Below are 22,680 nucleotides of genomic sequence, written 5' to 3'. Positions count from 1 at the left end.
TAAGTAACAAAACTTAACCATTCTTTTTGGACGTGTATAAGGGAGAGGTTTTATGGAGCTGTTATAAGAATTATTGACAGGAAGAGTTTTATGGAATTGTTATAAGAATTTTTTTATAAAATGGAAATATTTATTTTTTAAATTGTACATTTAAGCAAGAATCTTTTTCTTAAAATTTGGATGTATTTCAGAGGGAGGAAGGGGAGATAAAAATTATAGCAGCAATTTCTGTATCAATTATATTTAGATGGAGGGCAACTTTTAAGAAAGTAAGAAAATTGGTTAGGGGAAGGATTATTAGTGGACAACTTTTTGTCAACCCAACTTCTCGTTATTGGATTGTAAAGGAGCTCAAATAATTGATAATGAAAAGTTTATTAATGAATATCACATGTATCAATAGTGGAAATTTTTTTAGCTTTTTTGACCATAATTAGTCCATTTGTACACCACTCATGGGACATTTGTGCACCACAAATGGGACATTTGTGCATAACTACTGGGGCATTTGTCCACTACTACTGGACTACTGCTGGATATTTTGAGTTACCTACTATTGGCACAAAGATGATTATGTATGGAGGATACTTTGAAATGACCACTTTTTGACTTATGCGCACAATAATGAATTCCACAGTGTGCATTGTTACTACCCAGAAGGCAGATCCTTAGTTATAATCAGTTAAATCGTATACCCAGAAGCCAGATCCTTAGTTATAAACAGTTAAGTCGTATACGAAGACAACCAAAAAAAATTCAAAATAAAATGTACAGTTTGAGACTTCCAGATGCATGAAATTAGCTATGTCCACTACTCTAAGCTTCCTCTATTAGCAACTTTTAAGAACAAAGGATCTATTATATCAATGGACTGAATCCACTGCCTCTTAGTATACAAATCTTGCAGTCATTTTGAATTCCTACTGTCATCCAAGATGTTTCAAAGAGCATTCAACTTTTGCATCACATATTATTCATTTATAATTTTTTTAAATTTGTGTCAACAGTTTTTCAGATTTAACATTCTTTATTACTAAAAATTTATGAAACCACAAACTTTATAAAATTCTAGTAACACCAGACTTCCATTAAACTCTGAGAAGATATTTTACAATTAAATGTTGTCAATTTTATATTTAAAATAAAATTATTGAAAAAAAAAAACTGTTTCGAGGAGAAACTTTTAATGGGTATCCAAGAAATGAGGTAGAAGTGTGTATTTATATATGAAAGAAAAATGAAAATGTTACAACGTCATAATTCATGGGACCCTCCTTTTATGCTTTTGGTTGATATAAAGTTATGTGTTCCCATTTTGTCATAGGTGGAGAGATCATTAATGTGAAAGGGAGTGACAGAACTGTTGGCCTGCACCGTGTCTTATTATAAAATAGATGATGAGACAGCAAGAAAGAGAGACAAAAACACAGTACACAGTTGTAAAATGAAGCCAAATCACAGATCACAGAATCTCAGAAAGCTACAAAATTAGAGCACTGTTATTCAGGACAGAATATACTACGAAAAAGAAACAAGTCCTGACAGAATGATGTGATGATAAAAGACTAACTAAAAAGGTGAACTCATAAACTCACAACAATAGCAGACCAAGGTAACCCAATAATTATATAGATTTTCATGATAGGAATGGGAAAGAATAATCTCTTATCTGAGAGTATGATTAAAAAGAGAAGATAACCCTGGGTAAATGAATGTTAAGTATCGGAATTTGAAGAATACATCTTAAAATTATTATTTTTTGATAAATATAGTGGAATAAAATAGTTATCTTAATGACAATGATATGTTGTGATATTTATTACATAAATTATTAAAATTTCATTTGGTCACCTTCATAAAAAAATCCTAATGCCCAAAGTCTAAGCCTTTAAAAGTTATTAAGTGTTCTTCCTTTGATCTTCAAGACATCATTATTCTCCATGCTCTCATTCCTTTCTCATCATGTATCCCTCCATCTTCCTAATTCTCAAAAACATATACCATACCCAAAAAGTCATAAGTGTTTAATTCATTGGGGTTTTGCCCATTAGGCTTCCCCTTTTCCCTCATCCATCTTTGACATCCAATATAAGTTCCTCTCATTCCCCATTTGTTATGAGTTCCTCTCATTCCCCATTCGTTAAAGGGAACATTTGCCAAAAACTATGTGTATTGAAGGGAGGGTCCAGCAAAAGCCACATTCGTTGAAAGTCAATTTTGTTGAAGGGAAGTTTTGCCAAAGCAAGGTTCGTTAAAGGGAAGGTTTGCTAATAATTGGGTTTACCAAAATGTCAAATCTTTGACTTGAAGATCTAGTTTTTGTTGGAATGTGAAGTCAATTAGGACTTTGCTTCCATATGTGTCATATTGTTGGCATTTGGCATTATAACAGACAAGGGGAGATTGTTGACATTTCAATAAGGATATTGAGAAGGTTGTTGATGATTATGGATATAACTGATTAAAGATGTTTACTGTCTTAATATTATTATTTTGTCATTGATGTCAAGAAATTGATTTTCTAATTCAGTATGATGTTGCCATATCTTGAGAAGTATGATTTGATGAGTATAAAGATGTCAGTAAAAGACACAGAAAGAATATGATGAATAAGGGGAGAAATAAGTTATTCAATGGGCAACTATTACCGAGTTAGACAATGATGAGATCATGATGATTAGATTGTTTTGATATCCTATATATGTTATTGATTGAAAGGTTAATACTATACTATGTTACCGAGCAAGGAACCTAGTCGGTAAACCCTAAGGTTATCGCTATCGATTAATGAAGGCAAAATGTCTATCGAGTGAAGTTTAGTATTTACCGAGTTGCAACCGAGTAATAACAGAATACATTAAATGATTACATGCATTATTTAATAAAGGAAGCTGATGAGCTGGCTATGATTAAATGATTGGTATGTCGTGAATAAAGTTTGTTAAAGAATCTATGGCAAAGGAAAATCGACAGGAAGATCTACAGCTCAGATTGAACTGCAATACCCTAGCACAAGTTCCAAGAAATGTATGCAAGTTACGAGGCAGGGTAAAATGTTTTCAGATCGAAGGATACATTGAACCTGAACAAAGTTTGAAGATCTGATGGCTATGATTGATCATGGGAAATGTGATCAAGGAGATTAAGCGGTTGGCGAATTGTTTATAAATAGGGAACTGTTGATAAACAATGTATGCGGGCAAGTGTATGCATAAGGATGCTACATAGTGATTACCGAGCACAGAAGCTTGAAAACCTGTTTTGAATAAACAGAGTATAGAGCCCAGCAGATGGACAAGATTAGTTCTATGTCTATATTGTATCGAGCAAATAAGAATCTGCTTTAGCATTTTAGATGTGAAGTTGCAGATAGATTTTTTAATCACTGTTATTTTGTGAAGTGACAGAAAATCTCTTAACCGAGTGGACTTAACAGTCTTATTTGTAAAACCCTCTAGCAAGGTGACATTCTAATTGAGTGATTGAAATCCTTTAACAAGGTCACTTCTAACAAGGTGAAGATCCTAATAGATTTGAAGGAAATCCCTTAACCGGGTCACATCTAGCAATGTGTTTGTAATCTTTAACAAGATTTGCTTTTAACTGAGCATACTCTAGAAGAGTATATTTCTTAGTGGGTCCAAAATCCCACAATGGTTTTTCCCTATTTGGGTTTCCACGTTAAATCTAGTGTTATGAGTATTATGATGTTTATATGCTTTTGAGTTTGCATGTTTACCATTTTTGGTTATATTACTGAAGTATATGTTATCGAGGTTGAATATGATGTTTTTATGGAAGATTAAGTTTGTATGATTCACCCCTCGCCCCCCCCTCCCCGCCCCTCTCTCATCTTATTAGCTTGGCATCTGTACTTATTTTTAAGTATCAGAACTATCAATTGGTATCAGAGCTTTGGACTCTAGAAAGAAAAGTTTAAAGGTACTTGAGGAAAAGATCCAAAGATGTATAAGAGGGATGCACCGAAGCTGAACAAGTCAAGTTTCTCTACATGGCAGAAAAGGATGAAGCTGCACCTATGAGGAGTTGGAGAATATGTTGTATATTATCTAAAGAATGATTTCATCACACCGAGCACCTATCCATTGACAATGGAAGAGATAAAGGCAAAGCAAGAACATATCCAAGAAATGATTGAAATAACATCTGCATTGACCTATTCAGAGTTTAATGATCTAGAAGGTTGCAATGATGCAAAGGCAATGTGGGACAAGCTCATATCAGTGTATGGAGGAGATGAACATGTTCAAAGAGCAAAAGTGGATAGTCTAAGAGGACAACTTGAATCTATGAGGATGAATGAAGGTGAGAACATAACCCAGTATAGTACAAGACTAAAGGAGATTGTCAATCAAATCAAAGGAGCAGGTGGAACTATTGAAGAAAAGGATATAACAAGTAAGTTGTTAAGAACCCTTCTACCTGCTTATGCAATCCGAGTCTCTGCAATCAATGAATTAAGGTCTGTACCTAATATGTCAGTTTCTTTAGATGCTGCTATTGGTAAGCTACATGCATTTGAGTTAAGTAACTTTGATAACAGTGGGTCATCGGTAAATAAAGTTGAATCTGCATTTAGTTCTTTTCATATTGGTGAATCTAATGATTACAATGATAGAATGAGTAAGTACACTAAAGGGGATCACAGTGGAGCAAGTGAAAGATTTCACAAGAACATGGAGGAAGTACAGAAACTGTATGAAGAAATCAGAAAGCAAGAAGAGTTTGAAGCACTATTAGCCACAAGGTTACCGAGAGGCAAAGGTAAGTATAAAGGAAAACTACCTTTGAAATGTTTCAATTGTGATAAGATAGGACATATGGCTTCTAACTGTCCTGACAAAGATTCTACTGAAAAGAGAGATTACCGAGATGATAGACAGAAAGATAATCATTACAGAGGACACCGAGACTTTAGAAGAAGAGATAGAAAGTCATGCTTAATAGCCGATGAGGAATCCAATGATGATAAATCAGATGAAACTGATACAGAGGAAGTAGTTTATGTGGCTATCAAAGATGGATCAGATAAAGAAAGGTATGAAGAAAAAGCCCTTATATCTCACATAAATACTAATGATTCTTGGATCATAGATAGTGGATGCTTACATCACATGACAGGTGATAAACACAAGTTTGTTATGTTAGAAGATTATGATGGAGGCTATATAAGATTTGGTAATGATGCACCATGTCCAGTGAGAGGTAAAGGATCCATAACACTTCTTGACAATGCAAGATGCAATGATGTTTATTGGGTTGAAGGTTTGAAATACAATTTGTTGAGTGTAGCACAGCTAAACAATACAAGATACCAAATAGAATTTCAGAAAGGAATTGTCAAAGTTCATGACAAGCATGGAAAGTTAGCTGCTACCGGGACACAAACAAAAGGTAACACATTTCACCTTGACTCAACTCGGAATAAATGTCTATATGCAAAGATAGATGATACCTGGTTATGGCATAAAAGGTTTTGTCATGTAAATTTTGATAATCTGATCAAAATAAGCAAGAAGCACCGAGTAAGAGGTCTACCGAGTCTTGAAAAACCTGAGAATGCTATGTGTCGAGGATTCCAGATGGGTAAAATGACAAGCTCAAGCTTTACAAGTAAGTCTTACACTTCTATGGGAATTTTAGATCTTGTGCACACTGATCTTTGTGGTCCTATGAAAGTTCAAAGTTATTATGGTGATAAATATTTCATATTATTTGTGGATGATTACTCAAGGATGATGTCAGTAATGTTTTTAAAAGAAAAATCAGAAGCTTTTCAAATGTTTAAATGGTACAAGGCAAGAGTTGAAAATGAAACAGGAAGACAATTGAAATGTCTTAGATCAAACAGAGGAGGAAAGTTCGCATCTGATGAGTTCAACTTATTTTGCAATGATCATGGTATTAAAAGACAAGTCTCTACATCGAGAACTCCACAACAAAATAGAATTGCTGAGAGAAGAAACAGATCTATTGCGGATTGTGCCAGAACCTTGATGATTGAAAAGAAAGTGCCACAAACATTTTGGAGAGAAGCAATAAGCACTGCAGTTTACACCCTGAACCGAGTACAACTGAAGAAAGGTACTTTGAAGACACCTTATGAAATCTGGTATGACAAGAAACCTAATGTAAGTTATTTTAAAATCTTTGGAAGTAGATGCTATGTACACAAGGATGATAGAAATGGCAAGTTTGATCAAAAAAGTGAAGAAGAAACATTTCTTGGCTATTCTTCTAGAAGTAAAGCATTTAAATGTCTGATCAAATCATCTAACAAAATAGTAGAAAGTGCAAATGTGAAAATTGATGAATTTGCAGAAAGAAATGATGAAGGAAATTCCAAGGAACCAGAAGATTATGATGAATTTGTCTATGTTCAACTAACAAGTCCTACAGAGAAAACTGCAGAAGGAAATGAAGAGAATATCCAGTTACCAAGTGATGAAGAAGAACATACAGAGCCTACCGAGCCTGTATTAGCCAAATAAGTCAGAAGACATCATGCACCAAGTCAGATTATAGGAGATAAGGATGATTCAGTGATGACAAGGAACAAACTGAGACAGAACACATGTCTAATATCTGAATTTGAACCAAGAATAGTGAAAGAGGCATTTAACAGTGAAGATTGGATAAATGCTATGACAGAAGAGATTGATCAAATCAAGAAGAATGACACATGGAAATTGGTCCCAAGACCGGACAAAAATGTAATCGGTACAAAATGGATTTTCAAAAAAAAGCTGAATGAAAAAGGAGAGGTCATTCAAAATAAAGCAAGACTAGTTTGCAAAGGATATGCCCAAGAAGAAGGAATTGATTATGGTGAAACTTTTGCATCTGTAGCAAGCCTTGAAGGAGTAAGAACATTGTTGGCATATGCTGCTTACAAGAATTTCAAGGTATATCAAATGGATGTCAAATCTGCATTTCTGAATGGTATATTAGAAGAAGAAGTTCTTATTGAACAACCTGAAGGATTTGTTGAAGACAATAATAAAGATCAGGTATGTAAATTGAACAAAACTTTATATGGTCTGAAACAAGCACGTAGAGCATGGTATGAAAGATTGCACTCTTATTTAATCAAGATTGGTTTTATAAGAACAAGTGAAAACAACAATATTTACATGAAGAATGATGAAAATGGAATACTGATCTCAGCCAAATTTGTTGATGATATTATATTTTGTGGAAATGACTCTCTATGTAAGAACTTTGGAAATGAAATGAGCAAAGAATTTGAGATGTCATTAATCGGTGAGATAAAGTATTTTATAGGTTTACAGATAATGCAAATGAAAGATGAGATTTTCATTACTCAATCCAAGTACATAAAGGAAATCTTGAAGAAATTTGGAATGGAGGATTCAAAACCAGTAAGTACTCCTATGACTACCAACTGTAAACTATCAAAGAATGATGAATATGCATCTGTTGATGAGACACTTTACTGATCCATGATTGGAAAGTTACAATATGTTGTTCACAGTAGACCAGACATAACACATGCAGTAGGTATAGTTGCAAGATTCTTTGCAGATCCTAAGGAAACACACATGACAGCAATCAAGAGAATTTTTAGATACTTGAAAGGCACTGAGGATTATGGCTTAGTATATCAGAAAAGAAATGATTTTGATTTAAAAGTATATACTGATGCTGATTGGGCAGGCAATATTGATGACAGAAAAAGCACAAGTGGATGAGCTTTCTTTTTAGGAGAAAGACTAGTGAGTTGGCTTAGCAAGAAACAAGGATGTGTTTCACAATCAACAACAGAAGCTGAATACGTTGCTGCAACATTGAATTGTACCAACATAGCATGGATCAAACAACTATTAGAAGGTATAAATGAGAAAGTTACCAAGCCAATAACTATATTCTGTGACAATACTAGTGCCATGAACATTTCAAAGAATCCTATTATGCACTCTAAGACAAAGCACATCTCTATCAAATATCATTATTTTAGAGAAGAAGCTCAAGAGAAGAAAGTGGTGTTGGAGTATGTTAGCACAAAGGAACAAATAGAAGATATCTTCACCAAGCCACTGCCAAGGGACACTTTTGAGTATCTCAGAAGTAAGTTAGGGGTCCTACCCCTATCTTCTACTCACTGACCGAGTTCGGTGAAAGTATCAATTCAATGACTCTACAGAATATCTTTTTAGGAGTTGATGTTGATTTACACACTTTAGGATGTTTTCTAAAGGTGTACAGGAAACAATACAGGGAACAAGAATTGAAGACATAAATGCTCTAACTGAGACTAAGTTGACACATAACAACAGGAAATCACTTCATACAGGAAGAAATTATGTTTTAGTTATTTACTTTTTGGCATTGTTGTCAAAGGGGGAGAAGACTAAAGAGAAGAGGAGAAGACTGAAGAAGAGGAGAAGACTAATGTATGAGGGAGAATTCTAATGACAGAAGGAGAGCATTTCAGCATTTCAGAATCTCACAACAATCCGAATCAATTAGGTCAAATCAATTGGTTTTGCCATCAATGCCAAAGGGGGAGACTGTTGGCATTTGGCATTATAACAAACAAGGGGAGATTGTTGGCATTTCAATAAGGATATTGAAAAGGTTGTTGATGATTATGGATATAACTGATTAAGGATGTTTACTGTCTTAATATTATTATTTGTCATTGATGCCAAGAAATTGATTTTCTAATTCAGTATGATGTTGCCATATCTTGAGAAGTATGATTTGATGAGTATAAAGATGTCAGTAAAAGACATAGAAAGAATATGATGAATAAGGGGAGAAATAAGTTGTTCAATGGGCAACTATTACCGAGTTAGACAATGATGAGATCATGATGATTAGATTGTTTTGATATCCTACATATGTTATTGATTGAAAGGTTAATACTATACTATGTTACCGAGCAAAGAACTTAGTCGGTAAACCCTAAGGTTATCGCTATCGGTCAATGAAGGCAGAATGTCTACCAAGTGAAGTTTAGTATTTACTGAGTTGCAACCGAGTAATAACAGAATACATTAAATGATTACATGCATTATTTTATGAAGGAAGCTAATGAGCTAGCTATGATTAAATGATTGGTATGTCGTGAATGAAGTTTGTTAAAGAATCTATGGCAAAGGAAAATTGGCAGGAAGATCTACAGCTCAGATTGAACCGCAATACCCTAGCACAAGTTCCAAGAAATGTATGCAAGTTACGAGGCAGGGTAAAACGTTTTCAGATCGAAAGATACATTGAACTTGAACAAAGTTTGAAGATCTAATGGCTATGATTGATCATGGGAAATGTGATCAAGGAGATTAAGCGGTTGGTGAATTGTTTATAAATAGGGAACTGTTGATAAACAATGTATGCGGGTAAGTGTATGCACAGGGATGCTACATAGTGATTACCAAGCACAAAAGCTTGAAAACCTATTTTGAATAAACAGAGTATAGAGCCCAGCAGATGGACAAGATTAGTTCTATGTCTATATTGTATCGAGCAAATAAGAATCTGCTTTAGCATTTTAGATGTGAAGTTGTAGATAGATTTTTTAATTACTGTTATTTTGTGAAGTGGCAGAAAATCTCTTAATCGAGTGGACTTAACAGTCTTATTTGTAAAACCCTCTAGCAAGGTGACATTCTAATTAAGTGTTTGAAATCCTTTAACAAGGTCACTTCTAACAAGGTGAAGATCCTAACAGATTTGAGGGAAATCCCTTAACCGGATCACATCTAGCAATGTGTTTGTAATCTTTAACAAGATTTGTTTTTAACTGAGCATACTCTAGAAGAGTATATTTCTTAGTGGGTCCGAAATCCCACAGTGATTTTTCCCTATTTGGGTTTCCACGTTAAATCTGGTGTTATGAGTATTATGATGTTTATATGCTTTTGAGTTTGCATGTTTACCAGTTTTGGTTATATTACTGAAGTATATGTTACCGAGGTTGAATCTGATGTTTTTTATGGAAGATTAAGTTTGTGTGATTCACCACCGCCCTCTCATCTTATTAGCTTGGCATTTGTACTCATCTTTAAGTATCAGAACTATCAATACAACTTGTCTTCAATTAGGACTTTGCTCTTGTATGTGTCATGCATGTAGTTGTGTGAGTCGTACTTACTATATTTAGTAAGTTGTCTCCAACTAGGACCTTGCAACTCAGTCGTGTTGGCTCAGTAAATTATTAAGTGATTCATAGGAGAATCAAGTTGGACTCTATATGTGTCAACCGTGTAGACGATTGAGAGCCACATATAGGCTTAGTCAATAATATGACTATAGTGGTGGCATTCAAAGAGTTAGAGGTGGCAAATTTGAGAACTTAATTATTGCATTAAGTTTCTCAAATTTGTATATATATAGAGTAGCTCTTCCTCCTTTGAAAATAAGGCCTAAATGGCTTTGAGATTGTTGTAACTCAATAATTCTTGAGAATCAATACGAAAGACAAAATTTGCTCGTGGTTTTTTACTAGTATATTTTTACCAGGTTTTTCCACATAAATTTGTGTGTTATGTGCTATTGTTCTTCTTTGCAAATTTTTAGCACTTGTTATTTTTCTCACAATTGGTATCAAAGAATAGGTTATTTCTGTAGAAGTTGTTTGTTTTTAGAAGTGAGCAATGGCTAGAAATAGTGTTACCAGATTTGAGGTACATAAGTTTGATGGTTCGAATTTTGCCCTATGGAAGTTTAAGATTCAAGCTTTGTTGGTGAAGGATGGATGTGACAGAGCTCTTAAAGGAGTATCATCAAAACTTGCAAATATGAGCACATGAGATTGGAATACCATGGATAGCGTGGCTAGAGCAACAATCCAGTTATCTCTAGCAGATTCAGTTTTGTTCAATGTTGCAAAGGAGAAATCTACTCATGACTTATGGAATAAGCTTGCAAAGTTGTATGAGACGAAGTCATTAGCAAACAAAATTCTTCTAAGGAGATAGTTGTATAATTTGAGGATGCGTGACAATTCATCTATCACAGATCATCTGAACAATTTCAACACACTGACAAGCAAATTGGTTTCAGTGGGTGTGAAAATCGATGAAGAAGATAAGGCAGTAATATTACTTTGCTACTTGCTAGATAGTTGGGATCAGTTGGTTATGGCTCTCAGTAATTCTGCACCGAGTGGGAAGCTGGCCTTTGAGGATGTGGTCGCTGCTTTAATCTTTGAAGATTCAAGGCGAAGCACATTTCAAGGATCTTCTTCTAATGAAGCCCTTGTTGCAAGAGGCACAACTCGGGAAAGAGAAAATACTGAGCATGGACAAACCAAGTCCAAACCAAAGGGGCAAAAAAGGGTGAAATTTTGGAACTGTGGCAAGAATGGACATGTCAAGAAGGATTGCAGGCTACCAAAAGCAACCAAGGAGAATCCTAGTACCCCTGCATTTGAGGCAAACACTGCTGAAGTTCAAACACCATTGGAAGATGGAGAGGTATTAACTACTAATTTGAGAAGTTCTTTACTTCATGTTCGGATTCTTGATTCTAGTGCTTCCTTTCATATGACACCACACAGAGACTGGTTTACTACTTATCAGTCTTGTGATGGTGGTATGGTCTACATGGGAAATGACAACCCATGTGAAGTTGTTGGTAGAGGAAAGGTAAGAATCAAGATGTTTGATGGAGTAGTTAGAACTATTCAGCATGTTAGGCATGTACCTGGTTTAAAGAAAAAATTACTTTCACTTGAACAAGGCTATAGATTCAGTGGTGAAAATAGTTGTCTCAAGGTAACGAAGAGAGGTTTGGTTGTGCTAAAGGGAGAGAAGGTTGGAAATCTCTATAGGTTAGTTGGACAGACTAACATTGGAGAGGTTGTTATGGTATCTAATGTAGAGATGAACTCATTATCAACCTGGCATCAAAGGCTAGGTCATATGAGTGAATGAGGTCTCAAGGTACTGCTAGATAGAAATCTTCTCCCAGGTGCAAAATCTAAAGATTTAAGTTTTTGTGAACATTGTTTGTTTGGAAAACATAATAGACTGAGTTTTTCTAGAAGTACTACTAGAAGCAAAGATGTATTAAATCTAAATCATCTAGATACTTGGGAAGCTCTTGTAACATCTATTGGAGGTTCATCATATTTTGTTTCATTTATAGATTATTCCCGTAAGGCATGGATTTATCTTCTCAAGAAGAAATTTGAAGTGTTTTCTTGTTTTAAGAGGTTTAGAGCTCTGGTAGAGAATAAAAAAGGTAAGACAATAAAATGTCTTAGAACTGATAATGGAGGTGAGTTTTGTTCATCATAATTTAATGAATTTTGTAGTAAGCATGGAATTGCAAGGCAATTGATGGTTGCTAGGACACCACAACAAAATGGTGTTGTTGAACGCATGAACCGTACAATCATGGAGCGAGCCAGATGCATATTGAGTACTGCTGGTTTGGAGCAGAAATTTTGGGTTGAGGCTGTAAATACATCTTGTTTCCTTATCAATAGATCTCCCACTACTGCTCTTGATAATAGAATTCTAGAAGAAATATGGAAAGGTAAACCAGTTGATTACTCATTCCTCCGTATTTTTGGTTGCAATGCTTATGTACATGTTCCTAAAGAGAATAGAAATAAGTTGGACAAAAATTTCACAAAATGTATTTTTCTTGGCTATGTAGAAGGTACAAAGGGGTACAGATTGTGGGATACTACTGCCCACAAGATTATTGTCAGTTGAGATGTGTATTTTAATGAAATTCAATGCAAAGAGGTAAAAAACAACAAGGTATGGAAGTTATTCCAATAGAAGTTGAAAAACGTGATGATCATCTAGATGTGCTTGATGAAGAACAACCAAATGCAGAGCAACTAGATGAAGATCAACTAGAAGAACAACAATTAGTTAAGCCACAGGGTGAACCATCACCTGTTTTAAGAAGATCCAATAGAGTAATCAAACCACTTGTAAGGTATTCTCTTACTTGTAATTTTGCTTATGCATTACTTATAGATGTTGGTGAACCTAGTTCATATCAGGAGGCTTGTGAAGTTGAATGTGTAAGCAAATGGAGAGTTGCTATGGAAGAGGAGATGGAAGCTCTACATAAGAACAAAACATGGGAGCTTGTGTCATTGCCTAAGGGGAGAAAAGCTATTGGGAACAAGTGGGTCTTCAAGTTGAAGAGATATTTAAATGATAATTTGGAGATATATAAAGCTCGGTTGGTGGCCAAGGGGTATGCACAGAAATCCGGATTAATTTTGATGAAATTTTTTCGCCTGTTGTACGGTTAAGTACTGTTGCAGTTCTTTTAGCTCTTGTTGCTAGTCTTGATTTGGATTTAGAAGAGTTAGATGTAAAAACAACCCTCCTGCATGGTGATCTCTCTGAGGTGATTTATAAGCAACAGTCAGAAGGTTTTGAGGAAAGAGGCAATGAGAATCTTGTTTGTAGGCTGAGAAAATCATTGTATGGTTTGAAACAGGCACCAAGGTGTTGGTACAAGCGGTTTGATTCCTTCATGTTGAGTTTGGATTTTAGTAGATGTGAGGCTAATCATTGTGCCTATTTTCAAAGGTATGATGATGGTATTTTTATTATTCTACTACTATATGTTGATGATATGTTGGTAGCAGGTCCCAACATGTATAAAATCATCCATTTGAAAATTCGGCTTGTTAGGGAGTTTGAGATGAATGACTTAGGCAGTGCAAATCAGATTCTTGGAATGAGAATACTTAGAGACAAAACAACAAGAAATTATTGTTGTCACATAAAACTTATGTGGAGAAGGTTATGCAATGCTTTAATATGCAGAAAGCACAACCAATTAGTACTCCATTTCCTGTTCATATTAAATTATCTTTTGTGTAGTGCCTAGCACAGAAGCAGAGAAGACACAGATGTCTCATGTACCATACTCATCAGTAGTAGGAAGTCTTATGTTCGCCATGGTGTGTACCAGACCAGACATTGCATAAGCAGTGGGAGTTTTCAGTAGGTACATGGTGAATCCTGGTACTGGTCATTGGACAACTGTGAAGTGGATTCTCAGATATTTGAGAGGCACTTCAGATGTTGCTATCTATTACAATGGGAGTAGTCTTCAAGTTAATGGGTACGTGGATGCAAATTTTGGTGAAGACGGAGAGATAAGAGAAAGTCTACAATAGCTTATATTTTCTCTTTAGCTGGAGGTGTTGTTAGTTGGGTGTCAAATTTGCAGACAGTGGTGGCATTGTGTACTACTGAGGCAAAATATATGGTAGCAACACAGGCTAGCAAGGAGGCGATTTGGCTTCATAGACTTTTGGGTGAATTGCAAGTGAAGCAAGATAACATGGTACTGCATTGTGACAATCAAAGTGCTTTACACTTAGCACGAAACTCAGCTTACCATTCCAGAACAAAGCATATTGATATTCAATATCACTTTGTTCGTGAAGTGGTGGAAGGAGGACATATCACTTTAGCCAAGATTCACACTGATGTAAACCCTGCAGATATTATGACGAAACCTATTAGTAGAGAGAAGCCCATTTGGTGCAGATTTTCTCTTGGTCTGTAGATTATGTGATAATAGGCAACATTTGGCAATGGTCTTTCAGTAGAGGAATTATTCAGAGTTTGAAATTTGATTTCAAGTGGGAGAATGTTGGAATGTGAAGTCAATTAGGACTTTGCTTCCATATGTGTCATACAAGTTGTCTTTAATTAAAATTTTGCTCTTGTATGTGCCATACATGTAGTTGTGTGAGTCGTACTTACTATATTTAGTAAGTTATCTCCAACTAGGACTCTGGAACTCGGTTGTGTTGACTCAGTAAATTATTAAGTGATACATAAGAGAATCAAGTTGGACTCTATATGTGTCAACCTTGTAGACGATTGAGAGCCACATATAGGCTTAGTCAATAATATGACTATAGTGGTGGCATTCAAAGAGTTAGAGGTGGCAAATTTGAGAAGTTGATTATTGCATTAAATTTCTCAAATTTGTATATATATAGAGTAGCTCTTCCTCCTTTGAAAATAAGGCCTAAATGGCTTTGAGATTGTTGTAACTCAAAATTTGCCTGTGGTTTTTTACTGGTATATTTTTACCAAGTTTTTCCACGTAAATCTGTGTGTTATGTGCTATTGTTCTTCTTTGCAAATTTTTTGCACTTGTTATTTTTCTCATAGTTTTGAATACTCCATCTAATAGAGTCCCCAAATGGCTATCCTGAATTCCAACTTGAAGATTTTTGGGTGAAAATTGGCTAAGTTATAACCAACCGAAGCTTTAATAGTTTCTAGGAATACTTTTGGGCCCTAACTAGGTTCTTGGAACTTGTCAAACTATTAACAGTTCTTGGTTCTTAGTGAACCTCTAATTGCAGAAGAAAAAAGTGTTATGGCAAAAAAGGAGAGCTTGTTAGGGCTTTCATTGGTTCCCAAAATCATAACAATAGCTAATGATTCTTGGTTCCAAGGGAACCTCTAATGGAATATGTGCACAACAACGAAGTAACAAGTGTTTAAGTGTTGTTGACCGTTTTGGTGGTTCTCAAAACCTTCAATAGGTTTCAAGTTTCCAGTCTAGTCCTAATTGTCAAACCACTAATAAAGAAACAATCTAGTAAGTAGAAGATCTAATGTTCAATAAAGTCAAGGAGGCCAAAGGAGATGAATCCAAGGAAGTAGATGGTCTAATGTTCAATTAAGTCAAACAAAAAAAAAGTTGAAGCTTCTAATGGTTTCCAAAACCACTAGAACCTCTGACAAGGTTTTGTTTTTTTATTTTCTATGCCTACCTCCCTCTGTAGCACTATTAAATGTTTCAAATCTCAGCAATTTCCAAATCTCACATTGTATGAACTTCATGAAGCCATGATTTTTTGGAGAAAAATTGGTGCCCATGCTAAATCTCACATTGTATGAACTTCATGAAAGAATTTAATGTATTCTACCATGATTTTTAGGAGAAAAATTGGTTCTCATGCCTGCAAGTTAGAGATTTTCATGCAATTATTATAGATTTTGGTAAACTCATGGCTAGGTTTTCCTCCTTGCCACATGCCCTACCTCTCTCCTATGTCCTACAAGGAATAAAAGGTATTTTTTCTCATTCTTTAAGGGTTCTTCCCTTATTTTATCTAGCATACTTATGTATTTTTATATCTCTATAGCTACAAAATTGGCTTTCATTTTTTACCTCTTCTTACTTATAATATGTTATGTCACACTTTCTTACCTTCATATATTAAATGAGTGTTTTTTCATTTCTTGCATGTATGTTGTGTTGAAAAAGTTACTAAAAAATAACTATGGATCATCTCCCTCTTAGTTTTTGTTAAAACTCTAACCTTCATACATACATCTAGAAACTAATATATTCAAGAATTGTGTAAGTTTCCTTTGGTAGTTTAATTGATTCTCTCTCTCTTTCTGCAAGTTATTAGCCTATAGGTTTATTTAGTGTTGATTTGGATCAACACTTGCATCTAGGTTAGAAAGGAAGCTAGCCTTCTCTCACAAGGTCCCATACCTTGAGATTAGTTTCATTGTGTAATTGGAATGTTCCAATAGGGTATAATTTCATGTGACAACAATAAATTTGATATTATACTATGCAAAGTTCTCTTTAATTTCCCTAGTAGATCTTTGTCTACTCAACTACTAATTTGAGTACTACAAATTTGATATTATACTATGCAAAATTATCTTTAATATTCCTAGTAGATCTTTGTCTACTTTACTATTTATTAAAAATTTTGAATGATTGTCATTTCAAGTAGATAAAAAAATTGGGTCAACCCTTAGAAATGTGTGCATATTGTTACTCCCTTTAAGAACACAAAATCAAAAATGAGAGAGGATGATTTGATGTGTGTTAATAATAAATGAATGCAATTAAATACATTTAAGTATTATCATTAATATGAAACTTCATAAAATATGCTTTTAGGAGGAAAACACCTATAGGGTCAACCACACAACTACAAAAATGACCCTAGATAATGAAAGTCATATATTTTTATTATAAATATTCATTATATTATATTAAATAATAAATAAGTACATTTTTCTTAAGTTTAGTTTAGCATATAATGCATATACATGAGTACAATTAATTTAATTAAGATATGTAATAAGAAAGTTAATATATTGTTAAAATAATAAATATTAGAAGTATGGTAATAAATGCAATAAATATAAGTATTTAGTTATGTTATCTAAAATTGGTGATATTTAAAAATATTTTTAAGTAATTGACTTTATATTACAAGATGCAATTTTCTCTTGAACTAACTTCAAAAAAAATAGATTGAAGTTTGAAAAAAAAAATCTAAAAAAATAGACAAAAATCAATCTTAATTTATGAATACTTTGAAGAAAAACAAAAGCAATTCTCATACACTTTCATACAAGTAAGAAAAGGAATAAAGAGGTACACTGAACACTAACATTCAATCATAAGACAGTGATTTTCTATGGTAGTAGGCGGATTATGTTTTTGATAGTTAAGATAGGGATTGGCTGAAACTCTGCCGTTTGGCTGCTGTCTGTGTGTTGTTAATGCTCTATTTGAGGCTTACTGTGTCCAGGTCAGCCCCCTTGTTTTGGCTGCTTTATTATCAAAAGCATTCAACCATAAGACTTTGCTAATCTACTAAATAACAATATATCTCATCATACTTTTGTCAAATAATTGATAGTTAAAAACACTACAAAGCCTCACCAAAACACAAACATATTTACTAACCAGAATGAATAACTGAGTTCTATCCTCTATCTAGCACTCTTCACTATTCAGGACTTCTTCAAAGTTGATATCAAAATCAACATCTAACTTAACACAGTACAATATGGCCTTATATATCAGAGATGTCAAAACATTAGCATTGCTATACAATACCATTAATAATTGCAAGTTCAAATCTTTTACTAACACATGAAAAATAAGAAAAACAGTGTAACACCATTCATTTTCAAATATCAATCTATAAGGGTATAATAGGACTTTCAGTAGGTTTGTGAGATTTTACAAAAATTTCTGAGACTCATGATTCTTTAGATTTATATCTATAAGCAATAGGCACTACAAAAAAACACAGAATTGCAACTCCAAAATCCAGGGAATAGTAACAGTGTAGCACATTAACAAACAAAATCGATTCAGTGGCCTTAGTTCATCATTCACAAGAGAGAGAACCACCTGATCACAGTTTGGAGGAGCTCTAAACATACCAAAGTCTCTCCCTCTCCCTTATTCAGCCTCCAACAAAAAAAATTGCTCCACGAGGAGAAAAACCAAAAAACTTGTCTGGATGTTGAAAAATCCTGGTAACCATTTTTATCAGTAGAAAGAATGATATGCCTCAAAAAATAAGCTACCCTCCCTAGAAATGAAAATACCTGAAACATCCCTAGTAAATACATTATGTTAAGCCACTATCATATACTTTCTAACTTCTTTCAAATCAGAGAACAAATAACATTGAACCCTACTGCATCATTTCCTGCTCGCCCACACAATGTTGCCTCACAACCTCACCATTAGGGCCATTGTTTATAGCGGCAGAGGCAAATTTATGAGCAGAAGAATAAAGATCTTGATCATTCTTCCAACATCCCTCATCAAAGTTCTGAGAATAACTATAAACATCATATGTAAACTTCTGCACTGTTGTAGGCCTCATGGATTTCCTCAACTCAGACCTCACCTTCCAAAACAAACGCCTCCAAGCTCCTCTTGCAGAACCCAACACAACTTTCCCTTTTGTGCAAATACAGGACAAATTTACAAACTTCTTCTTAGCTGCAATCCATCCCCAAAACCAGTTCCAGAACCTTCCAAGCCTGTCATCTCTTGAAATGAATATAATCTTAGAACAATCAGAAGATTGAAAACAGCAACAAAAGCCCATATCCACCTTCTCAAATCTCTTCTTTTGCCCACCCCCTGCCTCTGGTTTTCCAGTACTGATGGGCACATAATCAAGAACCCCTGCATTTCTTTTCCAAATCAGTTGGGACAGAGCATTTGGTGTCCCAGCCATTGCCTTCTGTGCTTCAATACCACAACCAATCTTAAACCAACCCTTAAATTATGAACTTGGGTGATCAAGATTTATATAAAAAATGCTCGCCAAGATCAAAACAGCCTGGTTTAGAATAACCAGTGGGCCATATGAGGCTCTCTCCTTAACCCAACAAGATTCTGAGAAGAACAATCATAAAGAAATGAAAAAAATATAAGTTTTCTTTGCTAAATTGATTGATTGAATCCATCATTCTGACCCAACCGTTACATCAGCAACTATAATATGTTCATCATTTTGATGATCATGAAGGAATATGTCTAAAACACCCAACAAAAGAGAATCCAATGGGCATGGCATATATGCCTTCCACCACTATCTCCAATCATGACAATCATTATTAAACAACACACAACCAGCTGTTCCACTGCTTAAAGGCATCGTGTCCTTTCAAGAGTCTCAGATTTATCTCTTATATCTGATTTATTGCAAATACATATTATAAACTAACGAACAAACTCAGTCATTTGCAGTTCCGTTACCTGCAAGCCCAACGGTTACTTCTTCTTCAACTTATTCTTCTTGTCTTATATCTGATATTCATTTCGTTGGAGTGTAAAATAACGGTTTCTTTAGAGTGTTATGATGGTCTCTTGTCATTTAATCCAGTGTTTCTTGATTTAACAGGTTTCTTGAATATCATGATGACAAGATAAGATGCTGGCCCTTCACACAAAGCTATATTGTTGAGGTTTTTGAACGTTAAAAGTTCTTGGGATCAAAGTTAAAAAGAAGTGACCACAATCCTCCTTTTGACCTTTGGAATGAAGTGAAAGATTTTAATAGTGTTTACTAGATTAAAAGGTTTGTGATATTTAAAGATAGTCGTAAAGTCTTGTATATAAATTTTTAGGAGTAAAGTTAAAAAAAGTGATCATGATATTTTTTGATCTTGGTATTGAAATAAAATGAAAGTTATTACAATGTTCACGGATTAAAATGAAGTGAAAGTTTTTAATAATGTTTTGAGATGAAATGGTTTATGAGATTTAAAGATAGTAATAAAGTTGTTTTTTATATAAATTCTTAGGAGTAAAGTTAAAAAGAAGTGATCACAACACCTTTTGATCTTGGGATTGAAACTAAATGAAGTTATGACAATTTTTACAAGATTGAAATGAAATGAAAGTTTTTAATAATGTTTAGGAGATTAAATGGTTTATGAGATCTAAGGATGCAATAATGTTGTTTTGTATATAAATTATTGGGGTAAAGTTAAAAAGAAGTGATCACAACATCTTTTGACCTTAAGATTGAAATGAAATGAAAGTTATGATGATGTTTACATGATTGAAATGAATTGAAAGTTTTTACCAATGTTTACAAGATTAAGTAGTTCATGAGATTTAAGGACAAAAATAAAGTTGTTTTGTATATGTATTATTTAAAGACATTGTTTGAATTGTGTCCTAATGATATCTATTATGTTTAGGTTGATTAATTTTTGAAAGTTGTTTTTAATTCATATGTTACTTATGTTTATGAGATAAATTGAGGTTTGAAGATTCCTTTTAATTCATATTATAATCATACTTGTACCATTGATTTTAGGAGCCTAACCGTTTAACATGCATTACTTTAACACTGTTTCTTAGTTGTTTTGGATTCACTTTGATCTTTTGTCTCTAATGTAATTTAATGTAGTGTCCAAATGACATTTTTCTTTATAAGAGTTGACATTAAACTTACACTTTATCTAATTTGGAGTTCATGTTGAAGGCATGGCGTATTTTTATATAAGAGTCGACTTATCCTCGATTTTCATATTACGAAAATTTGAGGGTACCCCACGAATTGATTTCTGCCCATTTGTGGTTTCGATGCTCTACGCACATTTTACGAGACATCATGTCGTCGTAAGCACGTTCCCCCCGACTTTCCTTTTTCACTTAAGTGTTAAATTTTGGTGCAAATCGAGTTTGTAAACCCGATTTACACCAAGTATACTCTTTAGGTGCAAATCGGGTTTACAAACCCGATTTACACCTCTTTTCCAGTTTTTGCCCCTTCCGTGCAAATCAAATTTGTAAACCCGATTTACACCTTGTAGGTGCAAATCAAGTTCACAAACTCGATTTACACATATTTAATGCACTTCAATTATTGATTGCTCACTTGAGCAATTTGAATAGGAGTCTTTTTGTCTGATTTTAAGTGTCCCTTTCTCTTTTTAATCTGCATTCGGTTCATTTTGATTTTGCTTAAAGATTGGGAGAGAAAGATTTCATCGAATTCCTATTGGTATGTATTTTTCTTCCCAATTTCTAGGGTTTAGAAAACCTTCTTTTAAATTTTGATGCTTTCTTTGATTTAAATTTGAATGAACTCAGTGATACCGCACGGTATTACTAGCCCGAATGACATCTTATTTGAGATGTCGTCTAGGTCAATGTTCTTGGGCGACATCGTTTTTATCTTTGGTTTTTGACTTACCATTGTGGTGTTGGGGGGAGCCATAGGCTCGCCACACTTTGTTTTTTCCCTACATACTATACTTTGTGAAATACAATTATGTTGTGTGTGGCGAGGTTGTAGGCCTATCACACACCACATTATGGTGTGTGGTGACTCTGCAACCCCGTCCACCACTACTACCATCATTCATTGTTTTGCTTGCAAGTCGTTCAAACTTGGTGTTTTCGGGTCTATAAACCTATCAAGCACCGATTTACCTTCCTTTCTTTTTGAGGTGCGAAGCGGGTTTGTATCCTCGCTCTTCACTTGAATTGCACCATTTTTGTTCCCTTAGGTGTTTGGCGGGTTTATAACCCCACCCAACACCTACTTTGTATTTACACATTTTTTAAGTGTAATTCGGGTTTCTAAACCCGAATTACACCTGAGTTTGTTCTTGCCAAGTATAATTCGGGTTTAGAAACCCGAATTACACCTTAATCCACACTTTTTTATAGGTGAATTTTTCAAGATTATAAACTTGAAATTCACTTATTGCACACACGTAAATTAAGATTTTATATCCAATTTACCTCAAAGATTTCAAGTTATCAAAAAGGGTTTTGGAAATCCTAATGGCCTAAATTGTATCATTTTCTGAAGATTGTTCAATTCAGATGAACAAAATGATTGATTAGTTGTACCATTGTAATATTGATGATTTTTCTTTTCTCGGTGTTATTATCATATCAATGACAAAAGATTCCCCAAGTAAAAGGGCCATGAAGTTCAAGCACTAATACATTTGGCCTAAAATTCCGACGGAGAAGGTATATTGTGATCACATTTGATTTTTTTTTGAAAAAATGTATGCATTCGTCGAAATTTCGACGATAATTCAACATTTGGTTTCGACGGAGTAGGAATTGGCAATGAAATTTGTGGTTTTTTTGAAAAAGTGTCTGCATTCATCGAAACTCTAATGATCTCGAGCATTACTTAAAAAAAAAAGACCAAGTCATTTGATAAGCATTATTCTCGCCTCTTCATCCCATCGACCTCTGCCATCAAAAAAAAAATGGGGGAGGGAAACAATTCTGGATTGGGGTGCCGCCAAGATCCGGTTGAAGAAAAAAGGTAGGGTAATCAACCAATTCATTCACAGGATGTTTTCTTGAAGAAAAAATCATTATGTCTGTGACAATTAATGGGTCGAATTTGCTTGA

General features: G+C 34.4%; 1 protein-coding gene across 1 annotated transcript; it reads right to left on the bottom strand.

Annotated features, from left to right (window-relative positions):
* Positions 1–17,944: 17,944 nt before the first annotated feature.
* Positions 17,945–19,474, bottom strand: LOC131034969 (uncharacterized). Its single transcript, XM_057966589.2, has one exon. The coding sequence runs from the start codon at positions 19,016–19,018 to the stop codon at positions 18,464–18,466; it is 555 nt and encodes a 184-aa protein (XP_057822572.2). The 5' UTR covers positions 19,019–19,474; the 3' UTR covers positions 17,945–18,463.
* Between the last annotated feature and the right edge of the window lie 3,206 nt (positions 19,475–22,680).

This window comes from Cryptomeria japonica, chromosome 8 (assembly GCF_030272615.1).
Source record: "Cryptomeria japonica chromosome 8, Sugi_1.0, whole genome shotgun sequence".
NCBI classification, from domain to species: domain Eukaryota; kingdom Viridiplantae; phylum Streptophyta; class Pinopsida; order Cupressales; family Cupressaceae; genus Cryptomeria; species Cryptomeria japonica.
The sequence above is the reverse complement of the archived record's forward strand: the minus strand, read 5'-3'. Positions and strand labels throughout refer to the sequence as shown.

Bases quoted from the DNA above. Each gene is read 5' to 3' on its own strand.
- LOC131034969 (XM_057966589.2), bottom strand. From the start codon at position 19,018: ATGGCTGGGACACCAAATGCTCTGTCCCAACTGATTTGGAAAAGAAAT.